The following is a 17,020-nucleotide window of genomic DNA, read 5'->3' on the forward strand; positions in this document are numbered from 1 at the left end:
CTCCTGAAACTCCTTGGGACCCGCTTGAAGTGCCTCTAAGATCTCATGGACCACAAAGATCTACCACCTGTACGCCCTGAAACCCCCTGGGACCCCTTGAAATGCCCATGAGACTCTCTGGAACTCTCCTGAACCCCCTAAGACTTCTGAAAGCGTCTCTGAGACCCCATGAAAAACGCCACTGATATCTTCCGGTACTCCCAGATACCCTCTGGAACCCTCTTGCCACTTGACCCTAAGATCTCCTGCACAGAAAAAAATATGTAATTAAAATTCAGCGAGAAATCATGCACATAAAGGGAATGCTAGAGTTAGTGCACTTTTACATGAGATATAATGTAAAATTACATAACCATCGTGTAAATTTCCGCCAACCATCGCGTAAACCATCATGGACACCAACCGGTTACGTGACTATTAGCGGAAATTTACACGAACGTAACGTAATTTTACATGATATCTCATGTAAATATGCACTTACTCTAGCATTCCATTTATGTGCATGATTTTTCGCTGAATTTTACATGAATATTTTTTTCTGTGTGGTACCACCCTGAAACGCCCATGATATCTCCATTTTTTTATTCAGCGTATAAAAAAGATGTATAAATTAAAAGTTCATAAAGAACCACCTGCATTAAAGACGTTTTATTATTTACAATTGTGGATCCGATGACCTATGTATACTTAAGGGAGCTCTTAGTGATTCTTAAACAAACATTGAGCTTACCACTTGTAAGTACATAGTTGCATGAGATTGTATAAGCATGACTTTCATTCAATCATTCAAGCACAAAAGTTATGCAAGTAGATTCGATGACTTATGGTCAAGAAAGGTTTTAGGAAAGGTCTTTTGACGAGAAGTGCCAACGAAGAAGTCGTATAGTGGCCAGTGCCTGGGTCAACATAAACCGGTACAAGGCGGCAAGAGTAGGAGAAACCCGAATCCACCGCAGCAAGAAACGGCAGCATTAAGATAGTGTGATTGCTGAAGCGCAGGAAAGTATGGATAGGAACGATATGCGGAAGCTTCATGCGACTTTCAATGGCGTGTGGCGGTAGGCTGCGCGAGTGTCCGCGATGTACGTACATTTTCAATGACCTGGACAGAAACATCCAGACATATAGGGGCCGTTCATTAACCACGTAGACCAAAATTTGACCATCTCAGACCCCCCTCCTAGACTTTTGTCCATACAAAAATTTGAAAATTTGTATGGAGCGTAGACTTTGGCCGGATCCTCCCCTTCCCCCAAAAAGTCCACGTGGTTTATGAACGGCCTCATATGATATAAAGGAGACCCTCAAGCAGCTGAGAACTAGGCTCCAGGGAAAAATGAGATCCCGGTCGAACTTGAGCGCGAAAGCAAGCAGCTACATTTTCCGTTCGCATTTTTCCAGCCATCTCTCTTACTTGAGATGCGACCCCATAACGCTAAGTCCAACATGTTTAGATTATGACCGTTTTACGTCCAAAAAATATGTTAAATCTTCTCACATCAGTTATCTCTCCGTCATTATACTGATCAGCCAACCAGAGAGTATCACGACCAGAGGCCAAAAGTCACGTTACACCCGCCATGCAACCACACCGGAGCGATTTGCAGTCTGTGTAACAGATAAACGCAAGGATTATGATGCATCCCTCTGCAGTTTCCCCTGAGTCTACACTCTACAAATTACAATTCAGGAGGGTTACAAATTGAAACTCACATTTGTGTGGCATCTGACGAATCCGGTTTTGAAGCAAAGATTCTTGGTTAGACTACTCGAGACCATCCAGCAGTCGAAAATCCAAACCAACACGGTTCCCATCCTCCGGATTAGGATCGCAGTCACGTGCCTAGTGCATCAGATTTGAAATCGAAACCTAACTTCATCCCATATCCATATCATATCCAGATCCACCCCTATCGCAGTGTTAGGGGATACAGGTTTTCGCAAAGCTCTAGCAACCCTCATACAAGCTGCGAGACGCTTTCTGCGCTGGCTGGCTGCCTTGGTTGGTGGGAGTTTCGATTTCTTCCCTTTCCAACGAACTCTTGTAGAGCCTTCGTACGACCAGCCAACAATAACAACAACAACGGGGACGATGTTGATTAAGGGGAAACTGCGTCTGAATGATATCTCGTCGCGATCCATTGATAGATAAGCTCAGCTCAGTTCAGCGAACGGACGGACAGGCGGACGGACGTACGGCAGATAGTTGCCTGGGATATACGCGCGCCACCACCGGCACCACCAACCAACGACCGAGGATGATGAGGGAGAACCGCATGTGAATGTGTTGTCACTGACTGTCGGTGAGAGATAGCACTGGCGACATACAGTCATTAGTGTCCCATCGACTGTGCCGACCTCTTCGATATCGTCGCCGCCGCCCCGGACCCAATCGTCGGTCATTCTCTGGCATTCTCTCCTCACTGTGTTTCTGCGCTCAATGCAAACAACCCCGAGTGGAAGGAAATGGCAGAAACGATGCAATGTTTGATTTAGGGTTTTGAATGTTTCCTGTTTATGTGTAGGATGGCACAATCAAGCTTTTGTTCGTGATTCTAATCTAGAAATATGGCAGCAAACTTCTTATAAGATTTAAAAACTGTAGGATTAGGGAATCGCGCCACTTGGGCGGTGGCTTCTATATTCGTCTGTTTTCTACTATAACTCAGTCAAATTTGAACCAATTGACACAACTTTTGGAATGTGGGAGATACTTAGGTTAAGTATCTACCCGTGTACAACATTTCAAGTCAATTGGTTCAAAATTGACTGAGTTATAGTGGAAAACAGACGAATATAGAAGCCACCGCCCAAGTGGCGCGATACCCTACTTTGAAAATTTGCTATTCTCTCAGCTCAGAGGCCAAACAAGAAAGAGTGAATGGATGAGTTTTACTTTGTAGTTTTATCTAAAAGTTTGCGAGCACGTATTCCAAAATCTTGGCAGAGCTATTAATGCAACTATCCACGGATTGAACATAATTTGCATTTAACGTGTGGAGAATCGCCCTTATTGCTCTATTACGGCTTCAATATGCATTTGCAACCCTTACTCTATTTGGCGAACTTTTAAATTAAATTAAGGTTATAGGTCCTCCATACACTGTTTTTAATTTACAGGCTTCTGGATGAGTTATTTAAGTTTTTGCCGATCTTTTCGGGATCGCCGTGTACTTTTAGAAAAATTGGCATTTGGCAGTTTTACTACAGGATTTTTTTGTGTGATTTCACTAATAATGTATCCATCGGTACAATTGTACATAAACATATGTAGTTTGAGTTGATTAAAAAATTAATTGACCACACGGATAGGAATACCGAATATTTTGCACTTGAATCACAGATTTTTTTCCTTTTTTTTTTGTTCGTGGAGTTTTATAACAATGCTCTAGAGAAAACTTTAAAACTTTCAAAATAGATTTCAAATGTTTATCGGTAAATACCTCAGTCATCCTACCAAATTCTTATTGAAGTCTGAGCTTCTATAATAGGATACGTTCCTTATATAATTTTGCCATTTCATTTCACCTCAAAGTGTTTCATCGGATAAATCAGGCCAAACATGTCTAAATGTCCTATCTGCAGAAGAGAGGCTCTCTTTGGTTTCCCTCTCTTTCGTTAATATCTCAGCTGTTTATTTGTATCATGATTGTCTCCTTGCATTGAACGATGGTCAAAACAATCGTCTTTTGATTTGTACTGCAAAAGTAGTTGAAAAGTGTACCATTACATTGCAATAATTGAAAGAGAAAGTGAACAAAGAGAGCCTCTCAAATGCAGATAGGACTTTTGAAATGTTCGTCCTGAAATTTCGTTAAAAATGTGTAAAGATCCCTTCTTATATACAATATTTCAGAACTCCACAGAAGGTTGCTCTAATACTCCAGAAAATGTACGATAACAACCATAATTTACGTGAAAAATTTACAAATTCTGGTCACATAATACTACGTGGATGCAAGCATGGTTGGAGAAACCCAGTGTGCATCCACGTAGTACTCCATCTCGTTTGATACTCGTCAACCGAGTTTGGCTTCATTCCAGTCCGCTGTAGTAGAGTTTTAAATGCAATGATGTAATCATCACATCTGGCCTAAACTGTTGAAAAAACCTTTGGACGCCAGTCCTGTTCATCATTAATCTGATTCATCAAACGTACAGGAACCGCGATATCGGTTTTATAAATCAGGAGCCGTTCCGTGGATGCATCCGATGTCTTCTTCACTAATTATGTTAACCTCCAGAAATTTGACTTCTAGGTTAATGGTAATTTCTTCAATTTTTGTGTTCAAAAATGTATATACTTTGCTATCTGTCATGTATCCAACAAATGTATTCTTAACCGCTTTCGATTAAAACTTTTTCCGTTTTTTTTATTGAGGCTTCCACCCGGCACGGACATCTTTTTTCGCAAGCTTTAGCACTGAATCAGACTTTCTTCTAACTCATGGCCATAGATTACTTCTGCTAGCGTGATATTTCCTTTTGCACCACTGCTGTCGATATATCAAATCACACAGTCAAAATAAATAACAATCGTTATTATATGAAATGACCGAACATACAGTAATTAATCGAACGCAAAGATGACCGTTGATCGTTGGCGAGGTGGGAAGTCGTGCCGCAGTTCACAATCCATAAACGTAAATGTTCTATTTTTTTTCGTTTTCACGAATTGTTCCTTGCTTGACATTTTGTGCTCGCTTTTTTGCTCTGCCAAGTATACTTGACAATGAGCCATCTCACGAGACGTTTCGGACGTATTAACACTATTGTCGTTTCGTAAAATAGGCTATTATGTTGCCCTTGGATTCCAGATATGTAGAAGGCTAGGAGGGGGCGACACTAGTTTACCCAAGCCGAAACATAAAAAAAACGAAAAAAGACAAAAAAAACAATAGTAAATCCCGCAAAAGCGTTTCTGTCTTTCAGTGGATATCTCGAATTTTTGGAATATTATGGCCAAGGATGTTTTCGATCACCTGGCAATCATTTGACTCATTTATCCATAACTCAGTTCAGAAGCATAATATTGAAAAGAGATGTTCGGCAACCTTGTAGATAAGTGTTTTCCTACATTTATCACCAAGGACGCCATATCCTAAATCTCATATATGCGACGTGAGAGCGCTAGTACCACCTACTCATACTAAACGATCGAAAAATTCGATCGTTTAGTATGAGTAGGTAGTACAAACACTTTTACGCCGTAAATATTGGCGTCCTTGGTGATAATTGTAGGAAAAACAATAATATACAAGTTTGTCGAACATCACATTTTAATATTAGACTTCTGAACTGAGTTATAGACAAATGAGTCAAATGATTGCCAGATGATCGAAAACATCCTTGATTATGGCTTTTAGCGTAGTGAAAACTTGTGTTGCTCCCCTCAAGGAATTAAATAATGCTGCAGGGGTTCTTCCAGGAATTACTCCTGGGATTCCTCCAGATATTCCTTTGAGGATTCGTCCAATTGCTCAAATTATTCCCTCAGAAATTTCCTGCTGGTATTCTTTCAGGAAATTCTCCTGGGATTCCTTCAAAAATATTTGCCATGATTTCTCCAAGGTTCCTTTAAAAGATTTTATCCAGAGATATCTCCAGGAATTTCTCATGATATTCCTTTAGGAGATAATGAGGAGATTTCTGAAGTATTTCCTACTAAAGTTTCAAGAGAAATTCCTTCTTAGGTACCGTCCATGAATGACGTAGCATTTTAGGGATGAGGAGGAAGTCAATGAAATTGAGCCATGCATTAGGTGTGGGAAAATAGGCTTCGAGGGAAAAGGGGGTGTTGGATGGTGCGTCATTTATGGATGCTCCCCACCAGAAATTCTTCCCGTCCAGGGATTGATTTGAGGAATTTCTTTTCCCGATATAGATTCCACCAGATATCTATCTAGATTCTTGACATTCCTCTAGAGATTGTTTTGAGGATTTCTCCAACAATTTCTCCATTGAATTTTGCATGGACTTCTCTAAAGAATTTTCCAAAGATGCTCCAAGAGTTCTTATAATAATTTGTCCGAGAGTTTTTCCAGGAATTCATGCAATTACTCCCCTGAAATCGTCTCAAGCATTTTTTTTCAGGAATCCTCTTATTTAATCGTTCAACATAAGTAAGTTACGTCCCTTTATTGTTTGTTTGTTTGTTTGTTCCTGCGAGTAAACAACACAATACACCGCGATTATTCAAACAACAGTTTCAAGTATGAATTGTGTTTTTCGATCATGCGTACTGAATTTGAATATAAATCCCAAAGTAAACGAAACTTGAAAAGTGTTCTTCCAGATAAAAACTCATCACTCGGAGTTCGTTTTGGTAAATAGGTTCCTTCTATTGGGTGTGGGTGTGTATTGCCTAAGGTTCTCTAATTCGTTTTTTGTAATCGATGTCGGTTGAAACGTTGACCAGAAATACCCGAACGAATAGTACCATATCTCATATATCTCGTGCTGTCATGAATGCGGCTTTGCGTTCTGACACATTGAATATTTGCCATATGAATATGCAGAGCATCTGTGCTCGCCAGTTTGCCAAGTTTAATGAATTCAAGCAATGTTCCTACAACAGTAAAGTGGATTTAGTTTGTCTGACTGAAACGTGGCTATCAGATAAAATTTCTGATGTTGCTATTGCTTTTGAAGGATATAATCTAATAAGAAACTGATTTTATATTGAACTTCAATCAAGTGGCTGCACCGGGTTTTTCTTATAATAATATTATACTTAATCCTTGAACATTCTCCGTACACGGCCAGATTCTGTCACGTTTATGCGTGATTACTTTCGGATTGACGAAACTGCTCCACACAATGCTTTAAATAATACCGACTGGTCTATCTTCTATGCGATAAATGATTCTGACATAGCTTAGAATATTCTGAACCAATTTATTCACGAAATCAATGAAACATTCGTTCCAATCCGCATGCGTAAATTTAAAAATTGTAATCCCTGGTTCAATAATTCGATTTCCTTAGCTATGGTGGAGAGTGACCTGGCTTATCGTTTATGGATTAGGAAGTAGAACCCAAGAAGATCATAGAAGACTGCGAAATCACGTAACCAGCATGATCAAAGAAGCTCAATCCAATTATGTTTCCCATGTAGCAAATTCAGCTAATTCGACTAAGATTTTATGGAAAAGGCTGACAGAAATAAATGTTACAAATAATTCTTCTCCTATACAATTCTGGAATGTATATTGAATATTGAATGTAGTGGAAATTACCTATTCTCGGCCGTTTTGTTCTCTTCGTCTTGGGGGGTTTTGTGAAACCTATTGAACTCAGAGTTGGCCTCAAATCCTTCCCAACCAATGTGAGTTATATGGCCAAGTTTCAGGCAATTTGGCTGACAAAAACCCCCCATAACGAAGAGAACAAACCTGCCGATAATACCCAATATCACCCTATATTGAATATTGAAAGGTTCGTCCCGTCAAGTGTCGGCACAAAATCCCGACTTTTTTTGTTATAACATTACTTTTTCATTTTTTTCCACATTTTTTTCATTCAGAAAATTATTTGAACTGTTCGTCATTTTTGGTGTCGACATTTGTAACATTTTTGTCAAATAAAAACAAAGATTTGATCCAAATAGAGGTTGCATGTATCACATTACTTACCAAAGTGAATCCAGATCAACTGACTTTTCCCCCTCTCCACTATCAAAAACATCTTCCCGTGACAGTCGTGGAGTAGAAGAGGTGATCTTGGTATTTGGTAGCAACGTACGTCATGACATCCCTTTCCTTCCTCGATAACCGTAAGGACGTGGCTAGTACTAGTAGAACTAGTACTAGTAGTATTGCTTTTTTCACTGAAAATTTTCCTTGCTTTGCTGAACAACATGACGTTTTCTTCCAGCGAAGGTTTACGCGATACAGAAAACCGTTGAATTTCACACTAACACTGCAGAAAATCTGTCAACAATAACTCAATACACATGCATTTTCAGCGAAAAGATCTATTAGCGAGACAACAATCCACTCCCATGACTACCGGGCGGCCGCCGTCAAATATCAGGATTGCCAACTGTCCGGCGACTGCTGTCAGTTTTCTTTATCGCCGAATCTGGCGCTGGGTCTTCGGCGCTGAAACCCAAAGGTGGGAATAAAATTTTGGGGTTTACGCGCAATATCAGGTATCAGAAGGCCGGCTTCAGAGGGACATTTGTGCTAGTATGTAGTAGTAAATGTTCTGGGGAATTTCATTTTCTCTATAGATTTCTTCAAATTTTCATTTAAGATTCACTGCAAACCATTTTTTTTTCTTCGTTTCTGATTGTAATGAATGTATGGATCAAAATTCATCATCGGCGTTATAAATGACATGTAGTCATCATCAAAGCTTAACCCTCATTCATTGCATGCCAGCTTTATTAAACTTTGAGGATCACCTGTAAAACTTAATGGTTTTTATTCTGTTTGATGATTTAGAAATTTAGAAAACTCAGAAATTTCAAATTACTACAAGTGCTTTTTTGAGCCTTCAAATTATTCATAAGTCACTCCTCCAAAACATTTTTTTCGATATATGCTCGTCAGATAACTATTGCAATACAAAGCTCTCAACACATTGTACTACAAATTACATCAGCATTTCTCATGACTATTTTGGAAAGATTAAAAAGTTCACGTTTTTATCGCCCAAGACTGGTTGTGAAAATCTATGAATTTGAAGTTGACAAAACCCCAACATAAATCTGTCAGGAACTTCTTCTGAAATCCAGATCAACTGAAATTCTCAACAGAAGTTCTCAAATGCAATCATGAATTTCTATTTCACGTATTTCGTGAGAAAAGTTTCAATGAGTCAGCTAAATATCTACCATACCTACAATAAACTCGGGGTTTGATCAAGAACTTTTTGCTAACGCAACCGTTCGTGCTAGGATTTTGTTTTAAACTTTTGTAAATTTCTCCAGAATTAGATGCAACCTATTTATTTTAGCTCTGATACAAATTAAGTGTTGAAATTTTACAAAAATGATTGATTTTCAAAGTTTAGGGTAAAAGCTTAAGTCTTCGCCACTCCTCTAGTTTTCGCCCCCTACATACAATTCCCATTTTGGATGTATGGAGTGGCGAAAATTAGAACAGAATTTTTGGTTGCGGTTTTGGTTGTTATAACCCTATACGAAAGAGCACCTTTATCTGAGTCACTATGATTTTTTTAATTTTTAAAACTTTATTTTGATATTAAAAATGAATACATTTCAAATGTTTTAATTTTTGACTGTTGGGTAACTGCTTGACAGCTTCGCTCAGTACAAAATCCGACAAGAGGTGATCCAACAAATTGCTCCCATACAAACGTCAAATCGGTTTTTAAATAGCTTCTCGATCACCAAATTTCACGATAATTTTGATTCCGGCCCAGTTTCACGTGCAGATTCAGATTATGGAATTTTCAACACCGGTTAAAAAGCCAATTGCTTTATAATATAATTATTCTCAATTTAGTTGAAAATCGGAGTTTTCGACTAGCGAAGTTGGATTTTTCTCCAAATCCGTGCGTTGGACTTGGAAGTAGTGCGCTGTATAGTAAACCTGGTCAACTATACAGCGCATCACTTGCGAAGTTTGGTCCGACGTACGGATTTGGAGAAAAATCCAACTTCGCTAGTCGAAAATTCCGGGTTTCAACTGCACAGAGAATATCATTTCACGTTGATCTGCAATTTTCATGAATCAACAAAGAGCGGCTTTATGCAAATGTGCCTTTTTTACTGTTATTCCCCTCTGTTCGGGATCGCGTATAAGCACTGTCGTAGCTAGTCTAGCAAGCACCAGCAGAACAGCGCTCTTGTATTGCGAGAGTGACTAGAGAAGAGAGCGAGGGTACGAGACTCTTTTGCAAACCGCATTGCCAGAGAGCGGGAGAGCGTAATGGGCACACACAACGCACCGCCGCCAAGAAGGTGGCAAAGCGACTGAAAAAATACAAAACCCCTCACGTAGGTTTAGTTTTTGGTCGCTCTCGGGTTGTGCAGCACACGTTGTAACAGACACGGCCGGTTGTTCGTTCGAATTTTTGTGTACCTATCGTGTGTTGTGGCCGCCGTTCGTGATTTTCTCCGAAATCAGCAGTAGTGATCGGAATCGAACCCATCGCTTCGGGGAGTGATTGATAATCGATTGGTCGGAGTGATAGAATCGAGCGTCGTTTCGTTTCGAATAAGGGTCAGCGTGAGATTCAAATGAAGATCAAACGACGATAAGCGCGCACTCAGCAGCGGTGCGAGCGAGTGAGTGAGTGACGTGAAATCGACTGAAACGATCAGTCACAGTGCGATAACAATCGCGAACGGAAATGTCAAACTTTTATCGCAACAGTGCGATTTTCCCGTGAAGGTGTTTTTCCTCGGTTCTGTTTTGAACTGACGGTTCGTCGCTCTCCCGCTCCAGAACGAACGTCGTCTGGTGGTCCGGTTGCTCGTGAGTGAGTGTGAGTGAATCGTCACGGGTGTGTTAGTAAGTGCATTCAGTCAGTGTGGTGAGTGAGCACGCAGAAGGGGGTGTGAGATGCACAGTGGAAAAAAGTGCTGCAATTTCGGTCGGGCACACGTGTCGCCGTGCTGCAGCCGTTGTTGTCGTTGTCGGTAACCTGTCAAACGAAAGTTCACTCAGTGCTCTGTGCCTTTTTTCGGCGGAACTCGCGCGCACTCTGTGTAATTTTATTCATGTTTGTAATAAATATTAAAGTTGAAATATTTTTCTGGCGATAAAAGCGAAAAGATTGTGAACAAAGTTGTTACTCAGCAAAAAAGCGATAAAAAGTCCCGATAGACCGACCGAGTGAGCAAGAGTGCGCTGTTTGCCTCGAAGAGACACGGCCGGCGGGAGGAAACAAGCGCAAAAACAAAATCAGCATTTCCATCACAATCAAAACGTTTTGATCTCTTCAGCAGTCTCAGTTCGGTTTGTCTCGGCATTTGGTGTACGCGGTGTACGCCAGTCTGCACTGCCGAAAAAAAAGTGTCGAAAGCGCAGTCCAACCGAGCGAGCTACCGGCGGCCTAACGAGTGCTCCCGCGTGGAGCATTCAATAAATAAAATACACATTTTATGCGATTTTTGCCATATCTCCACGCAAATGACTCATAAACGGCGGCAGCGCAAAAACGGAAACTGAGCGACACCAGCACTGACTGGAGTGGCAATCGTGTCGAAGCAAGCTGTGATGATCGGCCAACCGCCGGCACGCCACAACGCAGCACTCATCATAAAAACATAAACGTCAAAATAACGCGCGACGCCCCGGTCTCGCAGCGGTTGCCAAGCTTCCCGAATGGTTGACGCGAGTCGATTTCACCGGTAGTCGCGCATCCGTTATCGAACGTCACAACAGTTCTACCGATTAATGAAATAATAACACGAACAACGTGCAAATAAATAGTTCGATTGGGGACGCGTGGGTGTTAGGAGGTGGCCGGTGCACCCGTGTTGCCATCTTTGTTGTTTCGGTGAGCCGCGCTGGCTGGGACAGCGAAACGAATTGTCACAACGAGTGCTTAATCCGCATACATATTTATTTTTCGCGAGTCGCTGTGGAGCAAGGGAAAAAAATCTTCGGTGGAACAAAAACATCGATTGAACTGCTGCTGGTCGCAGTAGGCGGTGGAGCTTAGCCAAGCAGAATAGTAGGCGAGAGCTATGACCGTCGAGCAGAGCCTGGAAACCGAGACAACCGTAATGGGTAGGTGTTATTGTTTTGCAATTTAGGATATTTATTTATTTTCGGGATTCGGTCAATTCGGCACTCGGTGGTACGCTGCGCTGGCTAGCTGGCTGGTTGTCGAATGTTTTTAGTTTTATGTTTGGCGTAGTGGAAAATTTATTTCGGGTGGTCGCTTTTCTGTCGATGGTGACTCAATTGGCTATACCATTTTTGTTTACAGTGATGGAGCGGGTGAAGGCACTGGAAGGGTATAGTTTATTTTTATAACTAAATTTCGACCGTTTCTGTGCATGCTTTATTGTTATTGGAACAATTTATCATGAGTTTAAATGGGCTTCGATTCGTATAATGACGGATTTGGGAGCATTATAAGTGTCGACATTTTTTCTTTTTTTTTTGTATACGTTTCGTTGATAAAAAAAAATGTATCGAAGCAACCCATGTGAAACATTTGTTGAACTGTAAATTTTTCTAGCACTGTTGGTGGTTTGAACAGCTTGGGTCTGGCACCCTTTGGGCAGGAGGACTGATTTGGGCACTTGCTGCTATAACTCAGACAATTTTCAACCGATTGACTTGAATTTTCGAACATGATTAGATACTGTGAGTATCTGATCGTGTACCAAAAATTAGGTCAATCGTTTCAAAATTGTCTAAGTTATAGCAGCAAGTGCCCAAAATAGGTTTTCCTGCCCAAATGGTCTCAGACCCTATGTATTCTTTACTACACCATGATACCAAACCTCCAAAATGTTTTACAATTCTCAGGATACTTGACAGATCACACACAAGCAAGATAGACAAAAAATATTTTCTACTCTACCGACCTTGTTGCTGTCCTCTTTTTGCTCGTGCTACCACTGTCAAGTAACCTAAAAACTGTCAAACGTTTTGGAGGTTAGGTTTAGTGGTGTAATAAAGAATTGTTTTAGAATTAGAAAGTAAAGGTAAGTTTTATAAGCCTGCAAATTTTCTTCAAGAAACACAAGTGAAGAGTTTTGGGTAGATCCCCAAACAGCTGGAACAAACTCAGTTCAGGATAAAGCTTTCCCTTGTATGCATGATCAAAAATAATCGGTTGCATGAGAATAAGAGACAACTCCACGTGAGTAAGAATACTCAAACAAGAAACGAGTTTTATGAGTAACTGAGCTCATTCATAGTTATTATTTATCACAAAGCAAGCTGATCTAATGTAAATGAAGGTGACGCGAAGCATCTGAAAATGCTCTTCAAATGTTTGCTCACTAAAAGAGATACCAAGAGAGAGATAACGCTCAAAGAAACCAATGAGAGTAAAGCATTAAACACGAAAAAAAAACGAATGCACACATCGCACGAGTAAATATTTCGCAACCATTAAAAAATATTTTATCGCTTTTGCTTATTTTATGAGTAGGGTAGCGAGCCACTTGGGCAGTGGCCGGTATTTTGGGCACTTTTCGCTATACCTCAGTCAATTCCGAACCAATTGATCTGAAATTTATATCAGTTTTCGGATGATCTATTGAGGTAGGACCAATGTAGGACGATTAGCACTAGCATCTCGAACAATTAAAATAACTGGAAATGATTTCTCGTGCTTAGTATCATATGGGCGTATCTACAATGTTCGACTTCTCTTTATCGATTTTGTCTTTGGTTCTGTTTGCTGACCATTCGAATATTGGTCGTATTTAACGGAATAATCCAAAGTGAGAGTCGATGAAAAGATATCGATCATGGTAGATACGCCCTTATGATATTAAACGCGAGATTTATTGATCAAAGAGTAAATAATCGATGAAGAGAAATCGATCATTGTAGATACTTCAAAGTGCGTGATATCATTTTCAACAGTCGAAGAAGTTAAGCGAGTGCTACAGACAAGGATCCCACGAAACAGAACTAGCTGTATAACAGTTTCTTAAGCTATAGTTTGCCTATGAGTGGTTTGTTCCACTCTTGTGCAACAAAAAAGTTTGTTGGGATGCCACGTGTGGGGTGTGAGCAACGATACTGTCATTCCCCTTGCTTGCCCTTTCCCTAGCAAGCAACAGTGACAGCAAGCATCATGCCAGTGTGATGCTGGCTCATTGAGGAGTGGAGCTTTGGCGGAGTAAGTCGCCTTGATCGTTAGTCCTGTACAATGCCAAGTGATTCTACTGTAGTTTGCTAAGAAGGCTGGGATCGGATTGTTCCGGTGAGTTACCCGATATTCACACCACGTATACAGATTTTTCTGTAATCATGCAATTTTCCTTGCAGCTTAGCATAAAGTATGCTGTATGAAAAAATTGCAGATTTTTGGAAAATGATACAGATTCTACAGATTTTTTCTCGAAATAATACAGTTTTTATACAGATCTTCGGCAAAAATGGTGATACAGGTTATATAGAATTATTTGCGAAAGGCATCGTTCTTGAACCACTCCAAACAAAGCCATATGTTTATCCAGCAACTTTCTTACAGCATTTTTCTTGAAATTTACTCAGAGATTCCAAAAGGAATTCCACCTGGAACTTCTTCAGTAGGTCAAAAGCTTCTGTATGAATTCCTCCAGGAATTTTAATATGAATTCATCCATAAAGTTTACCAACAATTCTTTCAGAGTTTTATAAGGTTCCTTGCAGCCTGTAAAGCAATATTTTTGATATTTTGCTCCACTAATTCCATTAACACAATTATTCCCATAGGCATTCCTCCAATGATTCTGCCAGATATATCTTCAGAGGTTTTTTTTTGAATCCCAGGATTTATTCGAGAGCTCTACCAAAAATTTATATAAGAGTTCTTACATAATCTTCACCAAAATTTCACCAGAAATAGAAATTCATAAAGATCACGAAATTTTCGGAGGTATTCTTTAAGAAATTTCTGAATCCTTCTAAAATTGAGAATTCTATAGGATTTCCTCCAGAAGTTTTAAAAATAAATTGTCAGGGAATTCGTATAACAATATTTTAACAACAATTTCTCTGTTTCATAAATTTTCTTCGGTTTTTATCTAGGTATCTAGAAATAGTCAAGGCATTTATGATGAAATTTGTTTAACGATGTTCTTCAGATATTTTCCTGGAAATTGGGTTGAAAATTTTTGAGAAATATTTTCAAGAATCATTCCAGAGTTTTCTCAGGAATAATTCAAGAATTTTTTTTAGAAATTACTCCAGATATTCTCCAAAAACCCTACTAGGAATTTCACTTTGATTTTCTTCAAGAATATCTTTTGGAATTTCTTTAAAAAGTTGTCCAGAAATTGCGACAAAAATTCTTCCGTAAATATATAAGGGAATTTATATATTTTAAATTCCACCCAGAATTTATAATATTTTAGAGCATTAACAAATGCAGTTTTGTCATCACAAATAGAAATAATTCATGTTGAAACTTATACAGCATTTTTCTAGAAACTTTTCCTGGAATTTCTTAAGTAATTCTCTCACGAGTTATCCAATAATTTCAATAAAGTTCACCAGCAACTCTTCAAGTTAAGAAATATCTTGCACCTTTAAGACATATTTTATAATTTTGTTTGTGATTCTCTTGGTTTTCCTCCAAGAATTCCATTCATCCTTCGCTGAAGACATTCCTCCAGTTATTCATCCAGGGTTTTTCCACAAGTTTTTTTTTTCTGAAATTTCACTCAGAACCCCTCAGTATTTTTTTTTTTCTAAAATTCTTCCAAAAGTTGATTATAGGAGGTTCTCCCATAATCTTCGTGAATTTCTGAGGAGAACGCCTGAAGGATTTCTCAATAAATTAAGAATTTTGCAGTAATTCCTGATATTGCTAAAAGAAATTGCCAGAGAAATCCTCAAATAATTTCTCAAAGATAAGGATTTTTGCATAAATACTCTTTCTATGATTTTTCTAAGATACCTGTGTATTTCTGATGGAATTGCTTTAACAATTATCTCAAGGAATTTGTCCATAAATTTGTTTGGAAATCCCACCAAGTTTTATTTGAAAATGTAGAGAAATACATTCAGGAATTACTCGAATTTTTCGAGGAATTTCTCTATGAAACACTTCTAGGGATTTCACTTTGGATACCTTCAAGCATTTCTCCAAAACAATGTAGGGTATGTGTGCCATCAGTAATCTCATGCTCCCATATTCATCCTATTCGAATACAAGCGATGGCGGCACCAATTGATTCCGGTTTTTTTTTGTTTTCATGGGTGCTCACTTCTAACAAAAAATACTTAAAAAAGAGCAAAACAAACAGCACTTTTTTTTGTTATTCGTAGGATGAAAATGGGAGCCACATGCTTAATAAGGGAACCAATACCCTATCCAGAAATTGTTTTTTTTATTATTTTCAGGTATTACTTTTCTTTTTTATCCTATCAAGAATTTTTATAAAAAAAATCCTCAAGAGTTTTTCAAGATTTGTTTTAGGAATCAGCCCATGAATTTTCCCTGAATATCTTCCAAAGTTGGTTTTAAAACTATGACGGAAATGGTTTCTTCAGAAGTTCGCCCAGGAATTATTCCAGGTTTTTTTAGTTTGTTCACATTGCTTGTATTTTTTCTAGATTTGTTCATGGAATCTCTCAGGATTTTTTTTTTCTGAAATCCATTAAGAAATTTATCCAAAAATTAGAACAAATATCTCTCTGTAAATGACCTAAGATGTTCTTATCGGCTTGCCTCCATGCATTTTTTTAATTCCACTAAGATCTTCTTTAAAATTTCAATGAATTCCACTTGCAACTCTCTAGGTATTGCTCTAGAAATTGTTCCAAGTTTTTCTAGGAATTTCTTCAGAAATTTATCCAGAAATATTTCAAAGTGTAGATCCAGACATTTTTCAGAATTCCCTCCAAATTTTCTACCGGGTTTTCTTGTGCAAATCCTTCAGGAAGCCCAGCCGCAATTGTTTTGGCAAATTCTCTAGGGATTACTACATAAATTTTAAGAAAAAATCCATTAGTAATACCTGCCGGAAATGTTGCTATCCGATTCTTCAACAATTCAGTGCTTCCTTCTAAAATTTCCGCATGGCTTTCATCATGATTGTATCATGATACCTGTAAAAATCCATCACCGTTGTCTCCAAGTGCTCACTTGAAGATTTTATCAAGAATTCCATCAGCAGTTTCTACAAGACTTCTACGAGAAGTTTTCCTTCGAAATTTAGCTAGGAAATTTTTTGACAGTTTTCCCCCAAACTGCTCTTAGAAGTTGCATTCCAAATTTCTGTATAATTTTAACAATCATTTTTTTTATTTCACAGACATTTTTTTTTTCATTTTTTTTCATTCTTGTAAAAAATGCTCTAAAAATTTCTCCGAAAAACACTAGAAAAATTCTTCCAAAAAATATCATAACGCTCCAATGAGAA

General features: G+C 38.8%; 1 protein-coding gene across 2 annotated transcripts in view; it reads left to right on the plus strand.

The window, feature by feature from the left end:
- Window positions 1-9,851: 9,851 nt before the first annotated feature.
- Window positions 9,852-17,020, plus strand: part of LOC109398279 (zinc finger protein ush) — a 334,683-nt gene continuing 327,514 nt past the window's right edge. Inside the window, exon 1 of one of the 2 annotated variants that reach the window (XM_019670606.3) lies at window positions 9,852-11,708. In XM_019670606.3, coding sequence (XP_019526151.3) covers window positions 11,666-11,708 — 43 coding nt within the window. In that variant the 5' untranslated portion in view covers window positions 9,852-11,665. The remainder of the gene's footprint in view (window positions 11,709-17,020) is intronic. The other variant, XM_019670605.3, reaches the window with a different exon arrangement.

This window comes from Aedes albopictus, chromosome 2, assembly GCF_035046485.1.
Source record: "Aedes albopictus strain Foshan chromosome 2, AalbF5, whole genome shotgun sequence".
NCBI classification, from domain to species: domain Eukaryota; kingdom Metazoa; phylum Arthropoda; class Insecta; order Diptera; family Culicidae; genus Aedes; species Aedes albopictus.